Source organism: Aulonocara sp. 'chitande type north' Nkhata Bay, linkage group LG19 (assembly GCF_057382095.1).
Source record: "Aulonocara sp. 'chitande type north' Nkhata Bay isolate Kocher_YH1m ecotype deep benthic linkage group LG19, A_spYH_male_GT1.1, whole genome shotgun sequence".
NCBI lineage: Eukaryota > Metazoa > Chordata > Actinopteri > Cichliformes > Cichlidae > Aulonocara > Aulonocara sp. 'chitande type north' Nkhata Bay.
In genome coordinates this window covers 19,214,263-19,234,624 of record NC_141362.1, presented here as the reverse complement: position 1 = coordinate 19,234,624, position 20,362 = coordinate 19,214,263, and the positions used below count along the sequence as shown (strand labels likewise).

The window sequence follows — 20,362 nt, the reverse complement described above, 5'->3', positions numbered from 1 at the left end:
CACCTCTCAACTGAGAAGCTTCTTCAGTTCTAAGACCAATTGGTGGAGAGTCCCTTTGAGCTATTATCCATTTGCACTATGAAGCACTGTTCAATGAGTTTGGGAGTATTTGGCTGAATCTGAGCAGAGAATATAGGTCTGTAGACTGTACATTTCATCCTGCTACTTCTATCAGCAGTCACATCATCAGTAACAACTAGTGACCCGGTTCCACTGACAGCCACACAGGCATATGCTGTAATATTATTTCCATTACATTGGATGCGGTATGGTTCAGCTGTTTCTGTGCTTCTTCGTACTTTTCTCTCCCATCATTCAAGTGCAAGTTCTTCTTGGTTTCATCTGTTCAAAGATTTTTTTCTCAGAACTGCACATTTGAGGGTTTTCTGGCAAACTAATCTGTCCTTCTTGTTCCTGAGTGTAATCAGTGTTATTGTAAACCTTCTCTATACATCTCCTAAATGTAGATCTTGACAATGATATGCCTACCTGCTTGAGAGTGTTCTCAACTTGGTTAGATGTTAAGTTTTTCCATCTTAACCATGGATATAATTCTTTTACCGTGCCCTTTAGCGGTCTTGTTTTTTTTTGGGCCATTTAATGTTGCTGAGCTGCCCAGTGCATTCATACCTTTTAAGAATTTACCAGAATGTTGTTATGCAGTTCCTGTGACATTCAGCCTAAGGATGACCTCCTTTGCTTGCATCTGCATGTCTTTGGACTTCCTACTTAAGAGTTGTCAAATACAAATTCAACATTTGGAATCAGCTCCAGCCTTTTTATTGGCTTCATTTGTCAACAAATGGTGAACACTTGTCAGTTAATTGCCTTCTTACTTTTGAGTGGGGCACTAGCATACAATCGAATGCGACTGTCTTCTTTGAGGGCACAATTCATTTGCTCATGTCTTGGCAGCTGTATCCAGACAAAACTGTCACTAGTTTTCTTTCCAGTCTTTGAAATCTCTCTCTTCTTACCTCTGCTGAGCTTGTTCTGTACTTGAAGGCTCTCTTTAAATTTCTTGATTACTTCTAACTCCAGTTCCTGAAACTTGGAAACATTGTTCTAACTTTGTATATTCACTTGTCCTCATCTGTAGTCCATGCAGAAGACAGACAAAATGACACAGAAGTTATGAAACAGTGCCCCTTTATTTTTTTCCGCACTCACTCAAAAATGCATATTTACATGGCATGCCACATCAAAACAGGAACTGACTATGGACACAATCAATAACACATAGAATCTGCTCTGGGAGTTGAGGGCATGGGAGTTATCCCATGAACAACCAACCGAGGGAAACCAAAAATGAAGCAACACTTAGAATAAGGTCGGCCATACAAAAGAGTTCCTCTTTATTTAGGTTGATTAAAAAGTGACAGATGTCCAGCTGACCTGTACTGAACGTTTTACATTTTTCATGAAGGGCCAACACTGTGGTTAAGTCAGAGATGATGATAGTGTGAACTCTGCAAATAACCACAATGCTGTTGAAATTTAGGATGGAATGCAAGTACAGATGTTCATACATACAGAGGGGGAAAATGTACTATTTTAATTTATTACTGATGAGAACAAGCTGGTCAAATCTGAAGATGTCCATAGACTTTAAAATGCCTAAACAACCTAAATTTTCTAAGATAGGTTCCTTGTTCAAGGTAATAATCCACAAGCGTCATGTTGTCTTTGTCCTCTTGGAGAAAAATTTTAAAAAAAAAATTAAAAAAGGGAGTTGACTCCAGAAGATCCAGAAGAGTAGGAGAGAAGTTAAATACATTAAAAAAAACAAACAAACACACAAACAAACTCCGTATACAAGTTTGTCTGTGAATGCAAAAAGAACAAAAAAAAAAACAAAAAAAAAAAACCCCAAAAAACAAACATAACTGGACAAGGTTTTCTTTTTTCTTTTTCCCGAGAAAGATCCTTTGAGAAAAATGTTGTCTCCGTTTAATCAGTATTTCCTTTGTGTTGGATGAACAGTCTATTTTATCATCATTCAAACACACATCCTTCAGGACATTCTCGCTCTTGCTCATACATACAAACACCCAGTCTCTCACTTTCACTCACACACACACAAACTCTTGCTTACACATGCAATGTGGGTTCTCGATGAGGTTCTGCCACATCAAATCAGCCCCCTCCTCTTCTTGTAGTCTTCCAGGTTGAGGGACCTGCGGGGAGCGCCGTCCTTCACTGGCAACGCGTTAGAGCTCACAGACAGAGACTTCGCCTCTGCAGACGAAGAGCAAAATTACACAACTTCACTATATCACTGTGATACACACTGGCATTCACCTTGTGCTCCAAGCAAGCAGAACATCTAGGTCGTATAGCTTCAACAGTACCACAAAACACACAAGGTTAAAACGAGGGTCTCACCTGCATTGGGAACCTGTAGGTCAATCTTTACATCAAAGTCGTGAACTTTAAACAAGTCTTCCGAGAGGTCAGTGGTTGGCTTCGGGACATCTTTGTCTTTCGGGTTTGTTTGACCCTAAAACAAACAAAGTAAAGATTTCTTCAGGATAAAGAGCTACAGTTCAGGTTAGTACTCATTTCCAGTCCAATCTCTTTTAACAAGACCTCAAAGAAAAATACATTATTTTCTGCTATAGTTTTGCCATATTCTAAAATAATAGTTTTGTTTTCATTCTTTTAAATACGACAGCTTATAATTCATGAATTCACCAAAAAACAAAAAAAACAAAACAAAAAAACAAAACAAAACACTACAGTGCTGAACTCAGTTTAGTCTTTCAAAAAGTTGAGTTTATCTCAAAATGTCTTTCCTTGGATAAAGCCAAACTTCAACACCAGTTTTGGCATAATTTTTATGAGCTATCAGAGAGGGTCCTGCTTACCAGTTTGTTCTTCTCTGGACTTGAATTGTCTGGTGTTGAACCAGAGCCATATTTCTGGTTTAGGTGAGCAAGAATAGCTGCATGGACTGACGGATCTCTGGCCTGCCAAATTAAAAGAATCACAGTGACAGATCAGATCAACGGAAGTAGAAGTAGTGGTAGTTTAGGGACATTTCAGACTGCTGTTATGCTGCGTGGACATAATTAAGCATGTCTTCAGTCTTATTTATAACAATTCAGTCATTTAAACTGTCACCTTCATGATTCAGGTATAAGTGTTTGTGAAAATGAGGCACGTGTTATTTCAGTGTGTTTAAACAAGCACAATTATCCAATCTGATAAATTTATTATAGAATACTTACATTAGACACCATGGTGGGTTTGCACTGTCTTCGTGTGAAAGGATCCATTTGTTGGTTTTTGGCATTTTGTCCTTCAGCCTGTTGGAAAATAATTAATAATATAAAAATGAATAAACTAAAAATTAGTATATAGAACCCCGCACTATCAAGGTGATGTATAATCATGAAAGCTGCATTAAAATTCATAGGTATGTTATTTTTACTACACATGCAATAGGACGTGACGCCTCTGCAGGTTGTCTTGGACATACAGGTGCTATAGTATAAAACTCTTAGGCTGGCAGATGCCTGAAGTGAACCACAGTGATACTGAACACGGTCACAGTAAAGCAGCACCAAATTAAGAAAACACCTGACATGAGGAAGCACTTTGAGGAAGATTATGAATGTACCTTTTTTATAAAATGCTGCAAAAACAGACTCCAAGTGTAAGAAAACAGACTTTATAGCCTGATGCTTGAGTCATTTATGGTTTTCCTATCCATAGATGTATTAATATGGTGTTATGCTGTCAATATTTTAGCATAAAGTTATGAATAATGAGTAATTGCATTATGTAATATAGCTTTTTTTTTTTTTTTAGCTCATCTAAGGTTGTGATGACTGTCTATGGTGCTGTTTAAGAAGGTGAACACTTACCACAAGAGCTTTCTCAGATTCAACAATGTTCCAGCTTCTGTTCCTCTGATTAATGTAGCTGGGTGGCAAAAGAACAGTTTAAGGTCATTACAGAGTAATGATAAAGGACTGTATTTACATATCACAAAAAGTTTTTTTAAACATAATACCTGGCACTACCAACAAAACACAATTTAGCTGTTTTTCTGTAGTTTCCAATAACTTTATTTAACATTAGGTTTACTAAAACCAGTGTTTTAAACTGTGTATTTTAATTCAGGAACTTTGGATAAGCAGTTTTATTAAACACAGTAAAATGTTTATAAGTGTAGATTGTGTACCTAATAGCAGAGATGTTCTTGGTCCTTTGTCTGTCGAGGGCTTCTGCCCTTTCCTCAAGCTCATTCAGTTCATCCTGGATCACTTTCACTCGTTCACCATCTCCACTTTCCTCTGCCATGGCCTTCAAACCAAAAGAGAAAAAGAAATGAAAAGGTAAGCCTGATTAGCCTTTGTCTCTCATCAAAGTTCAGTTCAATGACATTTGCTGTCAGTGTCCATGTTTTGTTGGTACAGATTTACAGGTTATCAGGGTGACATTTAAAGGGCTACGATAATTCCACCTTAACTTGGAGTTTAAAAAAAAAAAAAAAATTCTGGTTTTCTTTTACCTTATCTTTGAGTAACTGCGTTTTCTTCATGGCATAATTTGGTGGTGCTTTCCGGAATCTGTCCTTTTCTTTTACAATCTGCAGAGAGTTTAGACAAAAATTTTTATGATCGCTCATAATTAATGACGTCAGAAAAAAGAATGAAGACCTAGTAAAAAAAACAACAACAAAAAAACGACTTACATCCTCAATGTCTTTATCATTGAACTTGTAGTTGAGAGCTTCTTTGATGGATTGCTCCTTCTTGGTGATTTCATCCAGAGTTGGTACTTGCATTCCAGCAGCAATCATCTGAGAAAAATCGATGAAACACATTTCAGCATCACTTTATCGATTATATATTTAGGACTGTTTAAACATTCTTCTTTTTTAAAAATCACCTACCGCCTCTTTCCACTTCATGAATTCACTTTCTGTGAACTCTTGATTTGATACAAACTCAAGCCTGAAAACCCGTGTGTCACCACCATGCCTGTAGATGATTTACAACATTAAGAGTTGTGTTTTTGGAAACCAGGACAACTAAATGATCCATGTATCCATGACAGTATACCTACCTTAACTGTAATCCCTTGTTTGTTCGTGTTGATCCAAGCTGGTAAACCTTTGCCGTCTCTACTACATCAACAATTTCAGCAACCTTTCAACAACAAGGGAACAAGAAACTCAAACATAAGTAAAAATACTTCCAAAATAAATAAATAAACCTTACAATAATATATTGGTGGTAGAGGAGATGTAACGAGAATATAAGCTCACCCTATAAACTGGTTTACTGCTGCTGTTCCCGATTCCTATCCTTACAAAGCAGCCAGTCACAGTCTTAGCAAAGAAGGGCATGTGGCACCAGCGCTCCAGCTTGTGTCTGGACAGGCGGATCCTGTTGAGTTCATCTGGCAGGGAAACGGGCTGTGACTTTGGTGGAGTCTCCTCTTTTCTGGTAGCAGAACACAGTTTAAAAAGTTACTCAGAATCAAGAGAAAAGCATCAAACTTGACCATTGCTCTTGTGATGGCACTGTGGTGAATGCACTGGTTGATACACTTACTCGTCTTCATCGTAAGATGATGAACGGGAGCTGCGATCGCTTTTGACAGATGACTTGTCATCATCCTCCTCCTCTTCTTCCTCATCGTCAGAGTAAACCTCACTCGTCTTCAGCGGCTGACGCTTAGCCAGCAACTCCGCTGTTAAGAGACGACACGTCAGCGTTTGAAAGACAATCAGATTGGCACAACAACCTGTCACAAAGGAGTACAAGGCATGCCAACCTGTTTTATTTTTCTTCTTCTCTCGTTCAGCCTTTAGTTCTTCCATAGCCTGGGATTTTTTGTCAAGTTTTTCATCACGCTTGGATCGTCTTTCCTTGTTGTGGGACATGACCTGTAGACATGAGCACTTAGAGGTTAGAATTAGAAATATGATAAAGACAACGTGTAATGCCACTCCTTCTCATACCAGGCAGAAATGAGAAGCAAAAGAGGAATCTGATTTCACTTAAATTACTGAGTGAAATTAAAACTTCAGTTCAAGCTCCTATTTAGGCAAGACTATCAATTATTGATAGAGGCTTCATTAATCCTACACTGGGGAAAATCAGTTGAATTAGACAGCCTAAAGTATTATAGAAGTGTAATTTGTACTATATACAGATTACTACTATATACAGTAAAAGGCACTAAAAGACGTCACAGAGATTTTTTTGTTGTTGTATATATTATAAAGTGCAGTGGGAGTACTAATATACTCCCACTGCACTAAAAACATATTGCTAAAACAATATGTTTTAGCAGGTACTGATACACACTGTTGTATAGTATGTAGAGCAGGGCGATATGGCCAAAAATATTTCGCACGATTGAGTGGAAAAGTGTTAGCATTCATCCTGCAGCTTCACTGTGTTTATGTTATGCTAACATAGCTGTGTCGCTAGCGATCACGTAGCACATCATTATATACCAGCTAGCTCACCTTCAGTAACCCTACAAACGTCACTGCTGTTTAGTTTTGTCTTTATTTATGTTGGAAGTGATAGCAGAGCTGTACGTTTGAATTTTTTCAGAAATCTCTCAGTCAGAACATGCTATGTCATAGGGCTGTGCAATATGACCAAAATCTCATATGCCGATAAAAGAATTCTATCGTCCGATAACGATATAAATCACAAAAATTTAACATTTTCTGTAAATTCTGTGAATCTCGGGCAGCTCGACTTGCGTGAAGTGTTTCCAGCTGCGCGTCCTTCAACCGGAGTCGAGTGTTTTAACCAATGCATGAAACTATACATTTTTAGACATAAGTTGTAACGGCCGCCGTTTTCTTTGTATTTATTACACGGCGTGCTGCGGGTTGCCTGTTCTAACGTTTGAGTCTAAGGTTTATTTTTGAGCACCTGGCGGCTCTTTTTTAATTCTCATCCATAAATAATCTGCTCTTTCACGTGATTCAATTTATTTTGAAAAGTCTCAACAGGATCTTGAGCTTTATTGTGAAAGGTTTATGTGGAACATAAACAAGCGGAGACGCGAAGGTGTTACTGTCATTGTTGCTAACGACAACGCATAAAAACAGGCGCTTGTCCGTCCGTAGTGTGGTTATATTACATATAAGAGAAAGAGAGAACTTAAGAAATTAATATAACCACTACAGTGACCATCAGAACGATGAAAAAATATTGCCGTAAATCGGTTTATTTTGCGACACCACGAAACAAACGATAGCATAAAATGAAACGATTGACGTTTTTATATTGTCATCCGATATATATCGTTATATGAATAGCCCCACTATGTCATGCTTAGGTAACTAGTGAAACTAGCGAGCTGACCTCCGCTAGCTTCCTGCTAACGTCTAACTCTCTTAAATGTAATAAATTCTGTTTTCATGGATGCCTGGATGTTAAACTTAATTGTTACACCTGGTAAAGCAGCAGTGCTGATCATTTTATTAAGATGAAAGAATTTAGACAGTTTTTAACTCTCAGTGATGCTGCAGTGTTCGTTTGACTTTGGGACCTGAAGAGGACGGAGTTTTGGTCCCAGATTACTCCCAGATTTACGAGCACCTTAGTCCGACAAATACAACAATAACAACAGCCCGCTTGCATGTTGTACAAAACAATGTGCTTTGGTGGGTATCTGACAGACAAACACTAAACCAGTTCCACATCACTGAAGTTGCAACATTTTTACAAACCAATTCTGTTTCATCCGTTTCACTCAACGATCCGCTTTCCCCCCCCTTCTCATTCTCAGTTGCCGCCATGCTTTTTCGGCCATGTGCGTATGAAAACAAAGGCACTGTGCATGCGCGTTTTACCCATTTTCTATCGCGATATTTTATTTTCTTATCGTTGCCCAACATTGTACCGGTATTACCGTGAACAGTATAATATGGCCCAGCCCTAATAGTGTGTCTAATATTGTTTTAGATGTGTGTGAAACTAGACTCACCACTTGTGTATCTTGAACCTGAGATTGCTTCCTTTTTTCTTGCTCTTCTTCCTGCTTTTTCTTCTTCTCCTCCTTCTCCTTCTTCTTTGCTGTCTTTAGTTTCTTCTTGATTTCAAACCTTTGAAAACAAGCAGAATCCTGAGTGAATAAACTGTGAGCTCACGTCATAACTTAAAAATGCCACGTTTTTGCATTTTTTGGCAAATTTGTTGAAGTAAAATAGGAGTGCTCTAGTGTATTTTAACAAATAACTATCTTGTAGGATTTTTTTTAACAACTAAGAAAAAGTTATTTATGCCAAGTACAACTTTTTTTAACGATTTTTATTCCCCACTCACCGTCTCTTTAGCACCTCTCTTTTCTCAATTCTGTTGAACAGCTCTTGTTCTCTCTCCTTTTCTGTCATCTGCTCAAGTCGAGCTCTGTCCTCAGCATCACCCATCAAGTCATCATCATAACCATCCCTGAACACCTCGTCCTCAGAGGAATCCGAGTCAGAGCTGGAGGACGAACTGTTGCTCTCTGAATCAGACACCTCGCCTAAAAAATTTCAAGGAACCAGAGACAGGGAACACACAAAAAAAAAAAAGCTGTTTTCAAATCAATTACAAAACAAAAAGGTAGACACGTCATCAGAGAGATTTTAATTCTAATATATCTGACTTTTGTCTACGAAATGTGTCATAAACAGCTTTTATAAGCAGAATTTGGAAGGGAAGCTTTTAACTATGAAGCAGTTCTAAATCCTTTTAACATTGCCAATGTAATTAGGTCCCAAAAAAAGTAAATAAATAAGTGTAAATGGCTTAGTGAAGTTGTACTGTAGGCTTTTCCTCACTCAATGTAGACAGTTTCATGTTAGTGGATTACCAAAACTGAATTGGATTTGTGAACAACCACAAATTCCCAGGAGAATTTTTTTCCAGGTTTTTCTTAATGCTGTCAGCCAGTTCACACCAGGACAATGTGACAAAAATAAACAACAGCTTAGATGCTTTGCTGTGAGACACCTGAGATAAACAGGATGAGTGAGTGAGTCATGTAATCCTAACCTCTTGAAAAACCTGTGGATGCAGCACTCTAGTGATGTATAATCTACAGTTCGTAATATGTCTGGATGTCCCGCTCTACACTTCATGGAACATGTTTTGAACATGTTTTGAACATGAGAACGCGTGCAAGTCTGTTTTGCTCACCAGTTTAGTAGCATTTCAAGGATACTAAACTTATGAATAGATGTGTGACTTAATAATAACTTAATCTTAATAATAGATTTAAAAAAAAAAAAAGGCTGCAAAGAAGCCTTATTTGAGAGCAGGGAAAATCTTTTTCAATGTGAACACTGAATTAAGAAACCCACCTTCCTCCGGTGCAGAGCTTTCAGCTGAGCTGTCCCCATCTGAGCTACCAGACGCTGTCGCTTTATTAACCTTCTTCTTTGTAGCGTTCTTCTTTTCAGACCCTTTGCCCTGCTTAACCTTCTTTTTGCCTTTGGTGCCACCGACCGTCCACTACACAAAAGGAATGAAAATGTAACTTTTGATTATATAATTGACAGAGAATTGAGGTTTAGTCTCCTGTGCCTCACATGTCCAAAACTGTAAGGTCTTTTAGAGTAAATACTAATAGTGCTATACCTCGTCATCACTGTCAGATGTCTCAGAGTCTGTGGAAGCTGCTGCTTTGCCAACAGGTTCTTCTTGCTCACCCGAATCAACCCTTTTCCTCTTTGCCAAAGACAGCAGCTCCTGAAAGTGACAAAACAGCGATGTGGTTCACCTACAGTGAGGGAAATAATTATTTGATGCCCTACTGAATTTGTAAGTTTGCTCACTTACAAAGAACTGAACAGTCTTTAATTTTGTTCCACTTTAATGAAGAGACAGAATATCAATCAAAACATCCAGAAACAACACATTACATAAAAGTTATAAATTGATTTGCATGTCACTGAGTGAAATTAGTACTTGTTTGATTGACTAAAGCCCAGCCAGAATTAAGGCTCCACAGGTTAGTACTCCTGCCTACAGAATCAATTTCTTCCATTCTGATCTCATGACCACCATAAGTAATAGGGCTGAACGATTATGGAAAATAATCTAATTGCGATTTTTTGCCCCAATATTGCGATTGCGATGCGATATGCGATTATTTTTTAAGGTCTTTGTCTTCTGTATTATTAAACAAAGACAAGCAATACATCATATAGTATGGTCAATACTATATTACATTAATTTTAAACTGTTCTTTCCTGGAAGACAGACCTCTGTTATGATGACATGAGGTGATGCATGAATTGATGACTGACATTTTTATTTAACTTCTTCAATCACAACAGTATATTTGAACATACACAATAGTTTATTTTTAGCTTACAAACATCTGAGCATAAAGTGCTGACAAGGAACCCTGGTGTAAACATTAAAATGAAAGTCAGTACAATGTGCAGATTGCAGAAATATACATAAAAAAAAATCAGTGGCTTTACCACACTCAGTTTTTCGACATCTGTGAACTACTAGACAGTCATTCAATTAAAAAATAATATTAAATAAATAAAACTAATAAATAAAAAATACACACATCTTACTGATCTCTGCAGTCAGTAACATTACACATAAAGTGCAAACATAATAGCAATTGTATAAACACACACACAAACACGCCTTTAAAATTTAAAGGCGTGAAATTGGACGGTCTAGCCTTCTGAATCAGAAGGCTAGTTCTGATTAGCGTCACCGCTGTCTCGGTGGAGTTTAATAAACTCGGCCGTCTGCTTCTTGCTATCTAAAATATAACCAGACACTGGCGTAAATTCTCGACTGTCTCATACTTCTGTTTAATAAGTTTTCTGTTTGACGTTTAGTCAGCTGTGTGAAAACCAAGGAGGAACCCACCCGGGGGATTAATAAAGTTTTATTTTATCTAATCTAATAACTTTAATCTCAGCCAAACCGATTTACTCACGAACAAACAAAACACTGAAAAAAGCCCAACAATAACATTTTTAGGTTGTCTAAGTGACTTATATATTACGTTTAACCCGAGCAGCGACAGACAAAACGCAGATTTTGGCAAATGTGAGCCTGAGGAGAAATACGATTGCTGATCGGATTTGGCCACTGATTTAAGAACACAGTTAGAAGCAAAAACTTTATTGCATACTCTCCTGCTGTAGATGAAAGTACAGACATGATGGACATTGCACAGCTGGTCATCTTCATCCGTGGAGAGGAAATATTGAACATTAAATCGATGCACGGGACGACGACAGAAAAAGACATTTTTTAAAAGGTATGTCAAAGTGTAACCGACATGAAACTGCCCTGGGACAAACTTGATGGACTTACAACAGATGGAGCGCCGGTGTTGTGCGGTGAAAAAAGCGGACTAGTCAGCAGGATGTGAGTAAAGATGCAGGAGGAGAACTGTACCGGTGAGTTATCAGCATATCACTGCATCGTACACCAGGAAAGGCTGTGTGGTAAAGTCCTAAAAATGGAGCATGTAATGATCACTGTAACGCAAACCGTAAATTTCATCTGAGCAAAAAGTTTAAATCACCGTCAATTTCAGTCTTTATGTGGGAAATAGATTCAGAGTTTGCCGACATTCCTTATCACACAGAGGTCCGTTGGCTGAGTTGGGATAAAAATGCTCAATAGAGTTTTTGAGCTCAGCAAGGAAATCTGTCAGTTCATGGACATGGCATGTATGATGCGGTGAAGGCATTTCAAGTGAAGCTGCCACAAATGCACCAGTGCAACCTGCCTCACTTTCCCTGTTGCCAAGTAATGTTGAACCAAGTCAGCGGACTTTGCTGAACTGCACCTGTGCAGATTCAGATGGAGCTGCAGTGTAATGATACACTCAAGGCAAAGGACGACACTGAATGGCCCACACAGTTTATTAGTTCCATTCCTGAAGCAATGCCCAGCTCCGTCTATATGCGTCTCGAACCTTGCGTATGCTTTCATTTATTTTTTCGGGGGTTTTTGGCAGCATGTTCATATTTCTAACTTGCATAATTTTGACAGGATATATTTTTATTTTATTTAAAGTTAAAGTTTATTTTTTTAAGTTTATTTAATCTGGAATAATATTCCTGTCTGTTTTTATTCATATTTATGTTTAAAAAAACATTGTTTTAGTGTGTTCAATAAATGTTTATCTTGTTTGGCCCGCGACCTAAAGTGTGCCTTGAGTTTTGGCCCCTGTGCAATTGAGTTTGACACCCCTGATCTAAATGATTCACAGGTTTGGTGAGAAAGTGCTGTAGTCAGACAAAACCAAAAATCAAGTTCTTTGTCATCAACTCAACCTGGCGTGGTTAGAGTAAGACAAATGCCAAGTATGAGCCAAAAAACACCTTGCCCACAGCCAAGCACAGAGGTAGAAACATTACGCTTTGGGGCTGTTTTTCTACTAAGGGTAAAGAACATCACTACATTGAAGAGTCAAGTACCAGAAGATTTTCTGGTATGTGAAGAGTTTTAGATAAGAGACCCTTTCCGTCAGGCAGAACACTCCGGAGAGGTCGTGGATGGGTCTTCCAGCATGACAATGGACAAAAGCATACCACCAAGGGATCAGGAGTGGCTAAAGAAGCAGCAGATTAAGATAATGCAGTGACCTAGCCAGTCTGAAAAGTGTGAAGGGAGCTGAAGCTTTGAGTTGCCAAGCAGCAGCCAAGAAAATTAAAGAACTTCTTTATAAATGAGCAAACATAAAAATTCAGCAACGGGGTCAAAAAAAAATTATTTACCCATACTGCAGTACAAATGGACAGAACTTCTCAAGCCACTTGAACTGAAATTCATATAGTGGGACAAAGTCAGCAGAAGTAGAACACTTTAAATTTAATGATCAAACCCATGGAAAGCTTCTCTTTCTTATTATTTAGCAGCAATCTGTTTCCCAGAAGTAAAATTACATGTGCCTTGTATTTCTCAAAACACCTTCTGATACTAGTTTGATGATTAACTTGCCTCATTAATGCGGTTATTCAAGACAACTACTCAAACAGACCTGATAACACACAAAAAGAAAGTGAACCTGCATACTCCACTACTATAAAATGTAGAAAAAGAAAAACAAAACTATGCTCTCTCTCTCTCTCACTTGAGAGCTTTCATTAAATATAATTTCTTTCCCTGTGACATAATATAATGCAGGGAGGATCAAGTCGGGACACTGGTCAAAGATGGTTTCTCTCGTGAAGTTCACAATAGCAGCTTGCTTGTTTAACAAAGACTCCATTTGGTTTATTCAAGGTTACCGATTGTATAGAGCAGCAAAGAATGTAAAGCCTGACAAAACTGCTATATTCTCACATGGATGAAGCAAGACATGTGGTATTTGTACTAAAGAGCAAGCAGCGTGGAGAACATTCGCAATTCAGCTTAGAAAAACAACCGCATTTTCATATACAGCTCCTGCAGTTAATGTTAAGATTCACAGCCACATGCCTGTGAAAACAACCTGTTATACTATAGCTCCTCCAAAACACTGAGGGCATCTCTTTAGCTTTACATGCATTTATTAACCATTGCTCCATATCATTAACAAGTCCTCTCAGTCTTGCAGTTTCTACTTTTTACCTGTACCCAAAGAAAGCCATGTACGTCTGCAGTTATTGTCCTCAATAATTTGGCCAAACACATATCCATTAACTCTGAGTCTGCTTCTATTGGAGGTCTCTTCTTGTTACAAAGGAGCTTTCCTCACCGCTGTCTTGAAATGTTTGCTTTGGGGCTAATTTGAGGGTTCATCTCTATGTTAAAAAGATCTAGAAATTCAATTTGTAAAAAAAAAAATCAAAAACCTTAACTTAAATTTAGCTAATTTAAATTTTCCAATGACCTGACTTATTTGGGTTCGGAAACTGCTGGCTCTTCCAATGAAAACTCAAATTCAATCTTTGGGAGACTCAAACCAAGTTTCTTCAGCAGCGATTATACTCATTGTGAATTTTGCTTGAGTGTTTAAGGTCCATGGCGAAACTTTTAATATCCACACTGAAGTGCTCAGAAAAGGAGTTCCAGGAACCAATCTCAAAATAGCATTGCAGGAAGAACCAGCGCAGAGACTGGACATGAGAAGAACGGCGCCTTGGCTACAAAATAAGGTTGGTGAATTAGAGGCTTATTAAAATGCCTTCTCCTACATGCATGTTCTGGCTGTCATCTTTGACACATTGTGCCACGGATTCACAGACGTCTTACACATCCATTTTCTAGTGCAATTACAAAACAAATTTGGTTATTCAGACCATGAGGGTACTATTGAGAAATACCAACAACACTATCATGCTGTAAACATGAATTGATGCATGTTGCTCAGATTAATGTCAGGCTTAAACAGCAGCAGCGTTGTCGTCTTTCTCACAAACTGTGTAAACAGGCATGCATGACAATGAGTAACTATGGTTACAGTGTGACGCTGTGAAGCTCATGATTGCCAAGAAAAGATCTTAAATTATTATGCATACGCAAAATCAAGTATGAACCTCAGTGCTTACGTTTAAGTAATATGGATATATACTCTGTGGGTGGCTGTAGCTCAGGAGGTAATCACAGGGTTGGTAGTTCAATCCCTAGCTGTTCCAGTCTGCATGATAATATCATTAGGCAAGATACTAACCCCGGCTTGCTCTCAGATATATCCATCGGAGTGTGAACGCTAGATAGGAAGCACTTAACCATAGAAAAGGTCCTTTTATGAATAGGTCAATGAGACAAGATGTATAAAGCGCTTTGAGTCCTCAGAATAAAATAGTGCTATACAAAAAACAGTCAATTTACTATGTAGCATAGATTACCTTTTCAAACATAATATTATTGACACAAAACTATATACTGTGTGAATAATCATATTTTAGAAGGAAACAATTAACCATCTGTGTGCATTTTATGTAACTTACCCTATAAACATTTGTTGTGCTATTCAGAGCTATGCATGTCTATTTATTCAAAGTGTGCCATAATAAGAAGAATATTTGAGTCTGATTAGTGCATACTGATTCTTTTTATATCCTGGACAGGAGGAGAACTGATTGCGTACTTAAAAAAGAAAGGCAGGCTAACACACTTGATTGCAACTGTTACAGAGTATGATATTTTACTATAATGTCTAATTAACAACTTTAAAAAGTTGCTGTTATCAAGTGAAAATCCAAAATATTTCTGGGTCCTTTTAATCACCCAAAGTTTCAAGACCCGAGCAATGCCTCTGGTAACATTCGACACCTCATTCCTCAAATTTAAGGCTCACCACAGTGGATCATCTGCCTTGAGCTCACACCATCCCTAGAATACCTGCATGTACTCCTTTACTACATCCATGAACTACATCTGTGGCTTCTATTTTTCTCCTGCCTCACAGATCCATATTCAACACCTTTTTTTCCAATATATCCACTATCCCTCATCTGCATATTTCCAAACCATCTCTAACCGTCTCCAAACTGCTCAATCTGAATTGTCCCTTTGATGTACCCCCCCTTAAATCTTGGCATTTTCTGATCACTCCCACTGATCAGTGATCATCTCTACCTACTCTACCCTGTCTGCACTCTCTTTTTCACCTCTCTTGTCTGTTGCTTTGGATGGTTAACATCAGGTATTTAAATGCATGTATCTTCACTACCTCCTTGCAGCTTTAGTTACACCTGTTTCCCTCTCGTTCACATACGTTTTCTGTTTTGGTTCTACTGACTTTTATTCCTCATCTCTCCAGATTTACTTCCATCTGCTCCCAGCTCTCAATACAGATCACTATGTCATCTGCAAACATCTTAGTCCATGGAGACTCCTGCCTGATCTCACCTGTCAACCTGTCCATCAACACTGAGAAGAAGAAGGGGCTCAGAGCAGATCTTTCAATGTAATCCCATCCCCACCTTAAACCCTTTCTCTTACCACACACCTCCCTACTGTCTGTGTCCTTATACATTATCCTGCACCAGCCTCACCTGACTTCCTCATGCAGCACCACAGATCCTCTCATGGCACCCTATCACACGCTTTCTCGAAATCCACAAAGACCGTGCAACTACTGAAGATAACTATATTAATCCGCACTTGGTCAAAAAACACGCACGATCAAACCTACTGACGGTTTGAGCAACCAAAGAAGCTCGTCTTACTGACCCAGTCTGAGCTTCTGTGGTCACAGTTTCTGTTTTCTCGGGGGGGGGGGAACAAACGGGTCAAATACACGTGAGTTTACAGGTGATGTAAACAGCGTTGGCAGCTCTTCAGACTGACATGTTTCTCTGCCAGCTCCAGTTTGACAACAACACCACCGAAATAGAACTTCGTCTCATGACGTCATGCAGGAGATAATGTTCTGACTAAAGCAAACGCGACTCCAGAACGATTTCACTTTATCAAAAAATAAACAAACAACACACTCCATTCCAGTTTAGTCTGAACGCTAACGCACCAATTATTCAACAGAGCACGGCTGCAGTCACGCAGCTTACGGCTCGAAACCAGTCAAAGGCCCACGGCGCGGCATTTTCATGGCTACTTAATACTGCATGATTGCAAGCGTTGGGTACCTTTCATAACTTAACGAGCTGGCTCTGTTCAAACTCAAACACTTTCCATTTTATCCAGTACCAACCCGTAAACGCTTAGTAGAAACCTAGCTCCGTGTTAAGATTTGAGTGTTTTATCACAAAGGAAACAGCGGTTGTAAATAAAATAGGCCCACTCAACGCAATCAGCTAGCACACATTAGCGTCAGCCTGAAACTGTTGTCAACTTCAGAATCCACCGGTGGGGAAAAGGGTAAAAATAACACCTACCTGATCTAAATTATCGTCACTAGCGCTGTCTTCGGAGTCAGAGTCAATAACGACTCGACCTTTCCGCTTCTTTACATTCACCATGATTAGCTGCAGAGCTAACCCACTAGCTACCACTGTGTCGTCTAATGTAATGTTCTCTACGATAGCTGTCGCTGCTACCTGGCTAACTCCGGAGTCGATCACACAAAGGCGGCACTGCGCATGCGCGCCTGTATTACCAGCTTGATTAACGAAAACATGTTTAAGTGAGATATAACAAAAATTTCTGTTCTTGGTCCCTGTGTATTAAATACGAAGATTCAACCAAAGAACATACCGCAGAAACGGAACCGCTGGATATAAGAGCATATACAGTTAGCAGAGAGAGGAACCATATATGAGTACAGGAGTCAGGACAGTAATCTTTGATGCACGGAAGCTGTGTTGAGTGATTACCTTGTGGCTCATTCAGTGACATTTCTGGTCGAAGGTTTGCTGAAGGAATTTCAGTCGTGTTGGTTTACCTATTTTTACTAGGACAGCGTACACCGGCAGTCTATATATTCTTTTGTACCTCATAGCATAGTGTATGATGAAACCTAACCCAAACAAGCCCTGATGTATCTACGAGACATTTGCTTCTACATCGTGGTCAAGGTAAATGTAAACAGTTTACACTGTGTTAAGTTATTAACTGTAGTTTACGTCATGTAATTCTTTCCACGAAGTAAACAGTTTCAATCATTCCAGTATGGTTAAGCTTTTGATTAATTTGTGTGTTTAGACAAATATAATTCGAAATGTATCTGACAGTCATTCTAAACGAATAGCACGCAATCAATTTTAATTCTAAGGACTTAGAGGTAACAGTCTTTATTCACCAACTGTGTAGACAGAAAAAAGTAAGTAAACCTCCTCATGACCTCTCCCGAAACAACCTGGAGTCAGGTGATCGAATTAAGAAGTGAGAGTGGGAGTGTGATTATAGAAATGCCCCTCCCTATTCTAGTAAGTGTCTTGGGTTGAATTCCTCTGTCTTTAATGTTTTCCCTGTTGTGAATAATTTTTCGCGTTGTAAAACCCTTCCAGAAACCTCTTTATGATCTTTGCTAATGTCATTTTTCATACACACATGTGAATGCTCCAGACCAGCAAACTGCCAAAACTTCTGCTCACACTTGCCGATATGTGAGCAAGTGTGAAAATGGGATTATACGTAAAGAAAACCCATGAACACATAATTCAAACAAGAAACCTTTCATTTTTCTACATAAATATAGTTGTTTGAAGTGGGACATTTTAAATGCCCTCTATTGGATAATTATACAAAACGATATAAATATTGTTTTAAGTGTGTCAGGCCATTATTTTGTTTTTGAGAAACATATTCTTATTTATATTCATTTTGACTCTGTTACTCTGTTTTGTATCTCAGCAGTGAAACCTGCAGATCAGCGTTGAAATGTCCCTGCCGAGGATCACACACCTCCCTTCTGGGAGGCTGCTGAGCACCATCCTCCACCACCAGCCGCTTCTCCCCTCCATCATTCCTCTCACTGTGCCCAAAAGAGCTGTGATCCAGGGTGAATACAGACGACCTGGCCAGCCCAAAAAGACCAAGTTTGCCTGGCAAAAGATTAACTTTAATTTCTCAAAAGGTTTGGAGGGGATAAAGAAACATTTCACACTCCTAAAAAAGGAGTTTACTGACCGCTGGGTTGGCCCTGAGGGTAAACCGATTGTTGAGCACATGCTGGAGCAGAACAGAGTTGTATGGGAGTTCAGAGGTCCAGAGAGCCTGAGGGAGTGGACGGTGTCCTCTGATCGTGAGATTGGAGGCCATAGTGAAGCTTACCTGAAGCTGGGAAGGAACAATAATACCTGTTTTCTGTACGGGACACTGAGCTCTACTCCCCCACGAGATGGAGAAACACGCTACAGTGGATACTGCACTATGCGCTCAAAGCAGCCTCTGGTTAGTGTTAACTGCTGGATACCATGTTTTTGTTGAATTCAGTAGCGCAGAGAGAGATTAGTCTCCCTCCCGTGATTACTTTTCATTTAGAACATAATATAGGATGGATGCAGAGGGGAGGAGGGGGTTCCCCCATTGCAGTTTATCAATGAAAGTTTATGTAAATGCCAATTTCCAAGTCTTTTGTGTCTTCTAGGCTTCCTTTGACAGAAAAAAACACCATGATTGGAGCAGTTTTAACACTCTGCAATTACGTGTACGTGGTGATGGTCGCCCATGGATGATTAACGTCTCAGCAGAAACATACTTCTCTCACCAGAAGGATGACATATACTGTTATTTCCTATATACCAGAGGAGGGCCCTACTGGCAGGATGTTAAGGTGAAGTTTGTTTGTTTTTTTTTTTAAAGTAAAATTATTTAATAAATCTATATAGGTCTGTTTAAGAGGCATGATAGTATCAAATACGTTGATCAGCCTGACTTCAAATGCTCTTCTGCAGATACCTTTCTCCAAGTTCTTCCTTACACATCGAGGGAGGGTACAAGATGACCAGCATCCTGTCTGGCTGGACAAGGTAGTGCAAAGAAAAATTCCCTCACAAAGTGATGATAAAACTGATGTATCATTACCCTAATCCCTTTTTAGCTTGTGGCCTTCACATTGTTTTTCATATTTGCATTTACAGGTTAACACCATTGGGTTTACTTTGGGAGACAAAGCTGATGGCCCATTCCAGCTTGAAATTGATTTCATTGGTGTTTGCAAAGATTATGCACACACAGAGGAGTTTGCCTATGAAGCATACAAGAGGAACCCAGAAGTCTAAGAACGGTTAATGCTGCAGTCAGACTGTTGGGAAAAATTTGAACTTATATTGACACCATTTCTGTAATGTCATTATAGATTTCAAACTATTAATATTAATGACTTGTGCAGACCGTTTATTATTAAATTATGTATTAAATACCACAATAGAACAAATATAAAAAGACAAGATCTTGGGTCTTATGAGTGCCTCAATTCTAGCAAAGTAATAAAGCAAATGAAATTTTTAATTAGTAGTTTCAAAATGCAGCAAAACAGGACAGACTTATATCACATCAAAATATCCTTTTAAAAAAGGTATTAGCGTTTGAGCTAAAAGTATTTAAAAGAAATGCAGGATTTGAACCTCAAAGACGCTGGACAGTATATGTAAGCTTCTACTACTTTTCTATAGGGGCTACAAAATGCTGAAACTGAAGCTGCAGACAATGAAATATTTACACTTCAACAGGGTTTACAAACGGCCCCAAGCAGGCACAATATTTTATGCCATGACAAGGCCTCTTCTTGCCCCAAGCATACTTTCTTTCTTCTGCTTCCGATCTTGTATCTGCTTTGCTCTCCTGCCCTGCCTAAAATAAGAATAAAGATATTCAGAGATGTGGCATGAGCCAACTGCAATGGGAGAATTTTCAGCATCAATTAAAAACCTACCTTGACTGGACTTTGTGCTGTTTGTAAGCTTCCTGGTGCGGATTTGAGACAGACTTGTTCATGGCCGTGTTTTCTTTGACATCTTCAAATGGCTTCAGTTTACCTATGTATAAAATAAATAACTCAATGCTACATCTTG

At 38.8% G+C, this 20,362-nt stretch overlaps 3 protein-coding genes across 5 annotated transcripts in view; 1 reads left to right on the top strand and 2 right to left on the bottom strand.

Moving 5' to 3' along the window:
• Positions 1-1,132: 1,132 nt before the first annotated feature.
• rtf1 (RTF1 homolog, Paf1/RNA polymerase II complex component) lies at positions 1,133-16,968 on the bottom strand. Its single transcript, XM_086274619.1, has 18 exons — positions 16,784-16,968; positions 9,609-9,719; positions 9,332-9,482; positions 8,310-8,511; positions 7,972-8,089; positions 5,791-5,902; positions 5,568-5,706; positions 5,279-5,456; positions 5,077-5,159; positions 4,904-4,991; positions 4,703-4,810; positions 4,520-4,597; positions 4,190-4,311; positions 3,870-3,927; positions 3,231-3,308; positions 2,868-2,969; positions 2,386-2,500; positions 1,133-2,238 (listed from the first exon to the last, which is right to left on the bottom strand). Exons 1-18 carry the CDS (start codon positions 16,865-16,867, stop codon positions 2,132-2,134), a joined length of 2,034 nt encoding a protein of 677 aa, XP_086130745.1. The 5' UTR covers positions 16,868-16,968; the 3' UTR covers positions 1,133-2,131.
• ndufaf1 (NADH:ubiquinone oxidoreductase complex assembly factor 1) lies at positions 15,709-20,233 on the top strand. 3 transcript variants are annotated; one of them, XM_086274622.1, is made up of 5 exons: positions 15,709-15,855; positions 18,201-18,740; positions 18,937-19,122; positions 19,244-19,318; positions 19,430-20,233. In XM_086274622.1, exons 2-5 carry the CDS (start codon positions 18,228-18,230, stop codon positions 19,568-19,570), a joined length of 915 nt encoding a protein of 304 aa, XP_086130748.1. In that variant the 5' UTR covers positions 15,709-15,855; positions 18,201-18,227; the 3' UTR covers positions 19,571-20,233. The 3 variants fall into 3 exon arrangements, with proteins under 3 accessions (XP_086130748.1, XP_086130749.1, XP_086130747.1); XM_086274623.1 differs by lacking the exon at positions 15,709-15,855 and adding an exon at positions 16,432-17,422 and having other exon boundaries at positions 18,204-18,740; XM_086274621.1 differs by lacking the exon at positions 15,709-15,855 and adding an exon at positions 16,437-17,422.
• The window catches only part of nusap1 (nucleolar and spindle associated protein 1), a 45,589-nt gene continuing 44,895 nt past the window's right edge, over positions 19,669-20,362 (bottom strand). The window contains exons 11-12 of the mRNA XM_086274620.1: positions 20,224-20,326; positions 19,669-20,141 (exon numbers count right to left, since the gene is read on the bottom strand). Of these exons, the coding sequence (XP_086130746.1) occupies positions 20,054-20,141; positions 20,224-20,326 (191 nt within the window). The 3' untranslated portion in view covers positions 19,669-20,053. The remainder of the gene's footprint in view (positions 20,142-20,223; positions 20,327-20,362) is intronic.

What these genes read in the sequence shown, in the direction of transcription:
- ndufaf1 (XM_086274622.1), top strand. Translation starts at nt 18,228, where the DNA reads ATGTCCCTGCCGAGGATCACACACCTCCCTTCTGGGAGGCTGCTGAGC. An exon ending in CCTACTGGCAGGATGTTAAG is followed by an intron (nt 19,123 to 19,243) that starts GTGAAGTTTGTT and finishes GCTCTTCTGCAG; the next exon opens with ATACCTTTCTCCAAGTTCTT. An exon ending in ATCCTGTCTGGCTGGACAAG is followed by an intron (nt 19,319 to 19,429) that starts GTAGTGCAAAGA and finishes TTGCATTTACAG; the next exon opens with GTTAACACCATTGGGTTTAC.
- rtf1 (XM_086274619.1), bottom strand. Translation starts at nt 16,867, where the DNA reads ATGGTGAATGTAAAGAAGCGGAAAGGTCGAGTCGTTATTGACTCTGAC. An exon ending in AACCCACCATGGTGTCTAAT is followed by an intron (nt 2,970 to 3,230) that starts GTAAGTATTCTA and finishes TTAATTTGGCAG; the next exon opens with GCCAGAGATCCGTCAGTCCA. An exon ending in CCTACAGGTTCCCAATGCAG is followed by an intron (nt 2,239 to 2,385) that starts GTGAGACCCTCG and finishes CTTCGTCTGCAG; the next exon opens with AGGCGAAGTCTCTGTCTGTG.